The sequence below is a fragment of the Pteropus vampyrus genome, unplaced genomic scaffold (genome assembly GCF_000151845.1).
Source record: "Pteropus vampyrus isolate Shadow unplaced genomic scaffold, Pvam_2.0 Scaffold337, whole genome shotgun sequence".
Classification (NCBI taxonomy): domain Eukaryota; kingdom Metazoa; phylum Chordata; class Mammalia; order Chiroptera; family Pteropodidae; genus Pteropus; species Pteropus vampyrus.
Window position 1 is genome coordinate 281,802 of NW_011889118.1, and position 9,391 is coordinate 291,192.

Sequence of the window (9,391 nt, forward strand, 5' to 3'; positions counted from 1 at the left end):
TTTGTTACAAAAGATGGAGCCAACTAATACAGTTTCTAATTATGTAAACATTATACCCTACTTAGTGGATGTTCTGATAATATTTCTGTGCATGCGCTTTGGTGCAGCAATTTCACTTCTAGATTTTATTCAGTAGAAGCACACACAACCTTGCAAATACAAATGCATGAGTCCATTCTCTGTAGCACTCTTGAGCAGAAAAGAGATCAGTAAAAGCATAATGTCCAGCAAAAAGGGACCAGTTAAAAAATTAATGTCAACTATAGGTGATAGAATGCCCTCCTTTTCAAATACATGTGATTACAATATGGGTATAAAGGCAAGTTGCTGAATATTCTGTAAAATATGATTCTATTTTTGTGGAAAAATTATGTTTGTTCATATACATAGAAAAATTCAAAAGAATATGTGCCAAATGAAAAGGGAATGGGAACATTTCTGAATTGTTTAAGTTTTTACATATGTTGCCTATATTAAAAGCAATCAAAGTGTAAAAGTTACTATTAATTAGTGGTTCCTTTTTTGACCTCAGGCTTTTGATATAAATCCACTAACATGTTTGATCCATTACCTTACCCATTAGGGGAACAGAGTTTATGATTTTAATATAGAGGCTTCTAATAAAAATGTTCAGAGAATCTTTCTAGTTATTGAAATAATAATGTATATAGTCTTAAAGCTGATCATTTATATTGAAAACTAGCAAACAGATGTATAGTGAGGGTTAACGGAACGTCTAATGGGTTTCTATAAAAGGGACAATTTGGGGTAAAAAAAATAATTTTTTCCTTAACTGTTCTCTAATAACTGGCATGTCTACTTTTAATTATCTTAATCACTCTCTCTGCATTATTGAGTTGATACTGTTTGTATATCTTAATGAACTTACAGAGATTATTTCAATCGATTGGTTTTGTTAACAGAACAATAAATCTCGACTGATAAGGGATTCAGGATGTAATTAGTTAGCTCTTCTTATTATGCAAATTTCTGATACTTCTGTAATGAGCAATTAAAGATTAATAAGAAAGATAGTCCCAAATTAGCTGCTTCTTATCTGTAAATGCTTCAGGATCTGTGGGGATCAGGCTATACTTGCGTATTCACAATGAGACTGGTATCTACAGTAACTTAACTCTTGATTTAGAAACCCAAAGTTCTATCTGAAAGTTCCCTTCGAAAGAACTGTACCCCTGGCCATAGAGTTTCACAGTAAGATGGTTGAGTGGCTCAACTACATTCTCTTCACTTCTGCTCAGGAAGCAGGAGGAGGTAAAGTCAGTTTCCGAGTCCTCACTGTGCCTTTTTCTGGCTTTGTGACCTTAAGTCAGTCATTTATACCTCTTGCTGCCTTTGTCTCTGTGCCACTTAGCGCAAAGCTAGGAGAAGATCCAATGAGATAAGGGTATTTAGCAAGGGCCTTGCATACAGTAGGTGCTCTATGGAAGGCAGTCACTGGCGTTATTCATTCAAAAAATATTGAAACTCCTACTATTTACCAGGCACTGTCCTAGGCACTCAGGAGAGTTCAATGAATAAGACTAACCCCTGCTACCATGGACTCTATGTTCTCTTTCTTTTCCCTTTCTTCTTTAGGGCTTTTTAAAATTTTAAGCTATAATTCATGGTGCCTTGTGATTGTATCTTTTTGCTTAGAATCTTATCAGAAGCACACACAGGCAGGACACTAACTCAAGCAATCCTCTCTGCAAGCCCAATGCCATTGGAACACCCTTGCCCTCTGCCTAGTGAATAAAAGTGGGAGTCATGCCCATGTAGAAGGCTGCCCAGAAATAAGGTACCTTGATGACACATTCTGCTCAGAGGCTCAGGGAAGCCAGACCACAGCAACAGCAATTTTGGAGCGTGTCCACACTACTCTCCAAACAGCTCCCCTTCCTTCACATCCTATCACTGGTCATGGCTTCTGTGCGCCAGCTCAGGTAATCCTGGCAACAACCTTGTGGGTGATGTGATTATACCGGCTTCCCAGCTGGTGGGTTGACGATGACACTCAAGTGGTTTGCCCCAAGAAGCACAGCTGTATGTGGCAGAACCAGGATTCAAAACTAAGCCCCAATTCCAATGCCCAAGTTCTGTACACCTCACCACACTGCCTCCTCTGCCTGCTGCAGCTACTCCATGTCCCAGATAAAAGTGATGCGGCAAAGCACAGGTGACCCGTGCACTTGGTTAAGTACACAAGGAAAAGAACCAGGCTCTTGTGCCATAATCTTTGTGAAAAGAGTGGGAGAGACATAATGGACATGATGAAAATCAAACCACAGAACTGGGGAGAAGAGAAGAAAGAACTGGAGATGGAAAGCTGAATCAGTGTTCTTTCCAGAGAGGATGTCACTGCCTGAGTTTGGTTCCCAAATTCCCCACTTCCCAGATCTGTGACCTCAGGCAAGTTACAGACACCACCAAAACCACTGCTACCACCTAGAGTTGCTGTGAGGAACAGAGGTGATGCAAATATGAAGAGTAAAGTAAATGACACACAGTAGGCACTTAATACATGCCACTTTTGTTTCTGAAGCTGAGATAAAATGTTCTGTGAGCTTTTAACTGCTCTCCATATTTTAGTCTTTTTATCCTTCTGATTATTATTACTATCATTGTCATCAAACTAATCTAGATTAAAGTTAATTTTCACATAAGAAATCTAGCAGTTTCACAAGGAAAATTTTGCCAGGTCTAATTCCCCAAGTTCTGAAAAGGTTGGCTCCCCAAGAAAACCAAATCCGGTGCTACTCTTCCAGATGACAGCACCTGCCTTCATGGTTAGGAGAAGAAATGTGACCAACTGCACTGCAGGCTCCCAAAACCCCTTGACTAGCATGATTCAGTGAACTTGCAGGGGAATAACGGGTCCTCATCCTGGGGCATCTAATGCATATACAAAAGCAGTAATAAAGTAACCATTAAAAGCAGTAATAAAGTAACCATTGCTGCTGAAAGATCAAAGGAACCCAAAATGCAATGAAATCTCAGAACAGCCACACTCACAGCAATTATGTTGAAGAAGTCATCATCGCCCAGTGTGTCCAAAATAGATGAGACTGTTTGCTTTGCGATAGTCAGACGGAGACCTTTCATGCTGCCACTGACATCAACTAAAATGACCACGTCTTTTGGAGAAGTCGCTGCCTGGATGTACCTAGGACAGGAGAAAATTAAGTAAAAATGAATGTTGAACCTCTCTGCAATTTTTCTCTTAAAAAAAATAAATAACCAAAAAGTTTGACCATTTCCTACCATTTTCGGTTCCTACAGTCGAAAGCAATGACTCCATTCTCATCTGGTTCCCATTTAATCCCTAGAAGAAAAATGGAGTTATAAGAAACCCAGAAACTTCAAATGTTTATTCATAGCATTTCAAGACTGCTCTGCTTTGCTGATTTAAGGGACAGGGTGGAAAATCACATGCGAAGACCAACCCCGGGGCTCCTCACATGCTCCATCACCAGCTCTGGGAAGGTGCTTCAGGGCTGTGAGACTACAGCCAACTGGCCTTAGCTCACTTGCTCCGAGAACTGCTGGAGAGTGGTGACATTGTTAGTGATGCACTGTCCATCAAGAAAGGACGTGATCGAGCTCCTTCTCATGGCTAATGATAAAGTTAGCCAAGGTCATTTCTCGATATTCCTCAAGTTGTTGGACCTAGTGGCACCATTCATAAATCTCTGGGCAGAGTATGGCCCTACCCCTGGACCAGGGTAAGGTAATATCTATAGCATACGGGGTGGAAAGCATTTGATATGTTTCTTTCTCAGAATATGCAAAGGTCTGTTCTCTCCTCACTCCTGTTTTTAAAGTCAGGAATTTTGGCCTGGCCTTCTACACTGAAACGAAATAAAATGGCCCTAGTTATGCTGTATAACGAGGTTTGAATTTCAGGCTTTGAAGCCTGGAAAGTTTTTCCCATGTGTAAAATCGTATCCAATACCCTTAGTCTCATGGTTTGCAGACTGGTCAGGTTATGCCCAAGATTGACACTCTCTACCTATAACTTAGTTTTTAAGAATAAAATTTCATTCAAAAAGAAAAGTGTTCGCTACCTAAAAATTAGAAAGTCATTGTTTTCAACCATTGGTGCTGCTCAAGGATGGAAGATATAACACACAGACCTTGGAGTTAAGAAAATTAGAACGGAAAAAAAATATTTTCACAGGAAAAATTAGTGACTCAGATTATAGCACTGAGATTCTCCTTTCCAATTAATAATGGCCAGCTTTCTGGACCACTCTGAGCTAATAATAAGCATGTGCTTCAGATAACATCTGAGCTAATAATAAGCATGTGCTTCAGATAACATCCTCAAATTATTACACAGATAACTGTGACATGGTAGTTTGTAATACAAAAAGTCATTTTGTTCTGTTTTCCTGTACCTACATTTTCCACCTGCAAATGTGCCTAATTTAATGAGTTCCTTGTAACAAATCAAAAACAAAGACGTATGAGAAGCCACTGCCAATTGAAGGTCATTAGGTAATGAAGATAAAATAAAACTGACATGATATCGTACACTAAGGGACAAGAATGCAATTTGTTTTAAAAACATCTGACACACTGTATAAAGCCAATACAGCTAGGATCACAGTCTTGACACACAATGCAATCATATTCATGGTGAGTCTAGGTTCGTTCCAATGTGTAATTCCACAAAGAATTGGTCTGAGTCCAACATAAAGAGAATTTTTTTTTAGTGTATTGACTCATAGTAGGTGTCAGTGGGTATTTCTTGAACTGAATTGTGGCGAGTGTTCTTAGAACACAAGCATATCTGATCACCCTCCACCCCATCCCTTACTCTACTATCCACCCTCCCCATCACCACGTGCTCCACTAGGAGGAGAAAATGTGCAATTCTCTTTTACTGCCCCAGCATTTACGCCAGGGCCCAGAGGAAAGGAATTAATGACACTCATGTTCTCCTGGATTCAGATCATTTCTCTGCAAATGGGCTTGTAACTCCTCCCAGTCACTGTTGAAGCTTAGTGCTTTTTAAAAAGTCAATATGAAATTAGTCTGCTGGGAAAGTCTGTAAGGGATACAATTCCAGAGAGAAAGTGGAACAAATGGGATGACCCCAGAGCCTTTTGTCTATGAATCACAATTCTCATCAAACTCCACATACTCTGCCAGTTGTAGACATACAGCAATGACTGAGAAAGATGGACCTCTGGAAGCTTCACATCTAGCAGAGAAGTAGACAATAGATAAGAAATCACAAGAACCAGAGATGTCAGGAAGGAGAAGTACCTCAGACTATGTTAGTGTATAAAAGATGATTCTTAAAGAAGAGGCATCTTTCTTTAAGCCAAGAGTAGAATGACAGTATATTATTTTTCTAGGGCTGAGGTAACAAAGTTCTCCAAACTGATGGCTTAACAGAAATGTATTCTCTCACAGTTCTGGAGGATAGATATCCAAAATTAAGGTGCCAACAGGGCCATGCTCCCTCTGAAGTCACTGGGAAAGAATTCTTCCTTGCCTCTTTTAGCTTCTTGGTGGCTCCCAGAAATCCTTGGTCTTCCTTGACTTGTAACTCTCTCCAACCTCTTCCTCTGTCTTCACATGGCTATCTTCCCTTGGTGTCCCTGCGTCCTCTCCTCTTATAAAGACACCCATTAGTTTAGATTTAGGGCGCATCCTAATCAAGTATGATCTCATCCCACCTTACCTGATTATAGCTACAAAAGACCCCATTTCCAAGTAATGCCACATTCTGGGGCTCCACGTGGACATGAATTTGAGGTGGAAATACTATTCAACCCACTACATATGGGAAGGGCTTTTAAAACAAAAGTGAAGTGTGGCCACAAAGAATACCCCAGGCAGAAAGAACAATGTTTGCAAAGGTTCTGGGGCTGAGAAAAGCATGCAAAATTCAAAGAACCAAAGGAATGATGGTGTAGTCGTGCACGAAGAACATCTATGCAAGAAGAAAGGAGCTTGATGGCAGCAGGAACCTTCAGGCCCAGGCCTCCCTGGTCAGGACATGAGGTTCATACTGAGTGGGGATGAAGACAGTCCCTTGAGGCAGTTCTAGCAACAGCTGCCCAGGATGTGATAATAAAGACCACACCTTGTCTCAAAATCAGGGCTGGATGGGCCTTGGCAGCCAACTTGCTCAAATATGGCATTTGGGCCAAAACCTTTATTTCACGGCAGGGACTCCAAGGTTCTCAGAATTCAACATCTTTTCCTGAGATTTCTAATTAGGACAAGGACTTGATCTTCCAAATCCCATGCCACTGCTCTTTTTCTTATGCAGGCATTTCCATAAGGGTTGTGATATGAAGACTTCTCTAGGACGTTAGCATGAGTTAAAAGAATAAAACTAAAACTGGTTTCTAGGCCACAGGAGGAATATCTGAGGGCCTTTAATCTGCTTAAGTGCATCTTGAATCTCTGTGACTGGGACAGCAGAGGCAGCATTTACCAAAGTAATTTGACCACTGAGCCCTTCAACTCCCCACAAAAGAAAAGAAAGCTCACAACAAAACGTTTTAGGAGACAGACTTCAGGAAATCCTATTCCAGATGGTACTATCTCCCCCAAAGACATATCAACTTTTAAGCATATATTTTGTACACACAGGTATTTTGAAAATTTTCAAGTAACTTCAAATTCCAAGAAATAACAGTTGGCTCATCTCAAATGAGCCAACTCTGAGATCCAAAGAATTGTCACTTACAAGAACTATCCCCACAAGCTCCATAATGTCTGCAAGTGCCAATATCCCTTTTGAGATTCCTCCCAGGCTGGATGGGGCATGAATCTTAACACAGGAGGAATGATGCAGTTCAGCCGACATAGCTGCCATCCAGCCTTCTCTCTGAGGCACTGTAAGCTTCATTATCAGCATCAGTGATTGCTAGCCCACCTTTCTCAGCTTTCAGAGGACAGGGTCTCTAGAACGTTCAGCATATCCTTAGGTGAAACTGAAAATAATGTCAAAATATCTACTGCAGATTCAAATGCTCACATCTGATTGAATTTAAAAGACTGTTCGACACTCCTACACCCCGTAGTTTGTCCCCCGAAGTCATTATAAATTAATATTGGAAAGAAATTACTTTTACCTACATACAGATAACATATGATTTCATGTTCTACTTCAGCACATGCAAATGAATAGTGGGGCCATACAACACTGTCTGAAAGTCAAGCCACATGCTGCCAATGTAATTCCATGTGTCAAAAAGATTTAAGACTGCCCATCAAAATTAAGAACTACAATAAATAGCACAATAGAAATCCAAATAGCTTTTTGGCCTCTGAATTTACGACTACTTGGCTCTAATCTCCCCTTTTCATAATCGAAGGGTGTCTTAGCCCATTGCTTCTCTTTTCTCTTTAGTGCCATCTCTTTCATAAAACTTCCCCAGCACTACCAATGACAGCCAAGCCATCTCCATAACCCACCACCTGAACAAACACAAACTCTCCCATTGCAACTTGGGATTTCTTTTCCCTATCTGAGAGCAAAAAGTCCAGAAAGATGCAGAAAGAAAGGAAGGAAAATAGAGAGGAAGCAGATGTCGCATTTATCCCTAACTGGGTAAGTTTTGCCCAATTCTTTCAACAAACGTTTTTTACTTGGCCCCAAATCTAAAGTTTAAATAAATACCTTCCAATACAACATAAGCTCTAAAATAGCCAGTCTTTAATGAAATGCTAGCTTCCAGCATGAGTTGAGTTGTAGGCAAATTTGGCTTTAAAGTGTCTTCAGAGACACTGGCTGTGCATTCCTCCAGAATAAAAGCTCTTTCATTTAATCAATGCCATCCTCCTTAACAATCTCTTGAGAAATCATTCACTATGATAAATGAATATGTAACAAGAGAGTTGCTATGACAGTTATGAACTATGGCTTTCCTTGATCATTCATTGACATGGTCCTGTTGAGCTGGTCAAGGAAGAGAACTCCAATATCAAACACACTGTACTGATCGCTAACCCTGAGCTTGGTGAGGAATATGGGCAAGATAATAAACACAAAGTAATGCTGTGCACAGAACCTACACTTGATGTATTACTAGCTCGTATGAGTCCAAACTTGCAGGGAGCTCTTTACTTAGCCATCTGTCTCCCTCCTCATGGCTATACTATGAATCAGCTCTCACCTTCGTTTGGCACAGAAATCATGACAGAGGATAAAAAAATCAATTCCCTTTGTGATCATCAAGTCTTATATAGGAATGAACTCCCTGTGGGGTGAGAACCACCATGAGAACAAAAGAAAAAAGGGGTGGCTGAAGTATTAACACAATCACCAACTCCCTTTTCCTCTGTTAGTGTGACTTGGGTTTGCTGATCTCTAGGCCTGTTTTCTCATTTGTAAAATAAGAATTACAGTAACTCCAGTTCAGAATCATTGTGAAGATTAAGTCAGGCAATGCTTATATAAGCATCCAGCAGAGTACTCGATAAACAGGGGCCATTATCACTATCATTAGTATGAATGTTAATATTCACAGCAATCCCAAAGGCTCCCAAGGTTGAAATTGAAATTAAAAGAGCTTCGATAAGCCCTGAATAACCAATCCTACAGAGCTCAAAGGCCCTTTAACAGCATTTTATTCTTGGTTCTTGTAGTTGCTCAGAAGTGCCTATCTGAAGTTCTGTTCAGTAAGTCCCTTTTGCAGTACATGCTCTAAAAGTTAAGACCAGTAGTACCTTGGAAATTGGGTATCAGACCATAAAAGTCTTTCTCTACAGAGTTACATTGTTCATCATGGTAGATACTAGCCCCATGTTACTATTTAACTTAAACTTTAAATTAATTAAACATAAATAAAATTCAAATTTTAGTTTCTCATTCTCAGTAGGCACATTTCAAGTGCTCAATAGCCACATATGGTTGGTGGCTACCATGTTAGACACTACAGATACAGAACATTTCCAACATCGCAGTTGTTGGAAAGTTCTTTTAAACAGCACAACAAAAGTGCTGCCACATGCCCACGGGACATAAGTTGAACTCGTAGAGGTCTGTGCAAATCTATGTAGAAACGGACACCATCACAGGTATGCTACTAGGGCGATGCTAACTAAAATTCTCTTTCCAGTAAGAACTTCCTCTCACCTCCGGAAGTTGGGATTATTGCTCTTTTTCCATGATCCCCCAGCACCTCTATTTCTCCCACCTTAGCATGAAACACACTGTAACATGAGGACCTATTCGCCTGTCTTTTTCCCTCTGGTGGTCATTGTTCCTTCCTTTGAGTATCCACTCCAGGCAAGGCCACAGTAATCCTGAATAATCCCATGGTTTCAGCTGACTGGTCCTACCCACTGTCCAGTCTCCCTGGCTTCAGCTTGTAGGCATGTGACCCAGATCGGACTAATCCTTGGGCTTTCATCCAAACTACTG

General features: G+C 40.4%; 1 protein-coding gene across 1 annotated transcript in view; it reads right to left on the bottom strand.

The window, feature by feature from the left end:
- Window positions 1–9,391, bottom strand: part of LOC105304362 (voltage-dependent calcium channel subunit alpha-2/delta-3-like) — a 676,581-nt gene that overhangs the window by 278,432 nt on the left and 388,758 nt on the right. The window contains exons 7-8 of the mRNA XM_023522298.1: window positions 3,262–3,322; window positions 3,013–3,163 (exon numbers count right to left, since the gene is read on the bottom strand). Coding sequence (XP_023378066.1) covers window positions 3,013–3,163; window positions 3,262–3,322 — 212 coding nt within the window. The remainder of the gene's footprint in view (window positions 1–3,012; window positions 3,164–3,261; window positions 3,323–9,391) is intronic.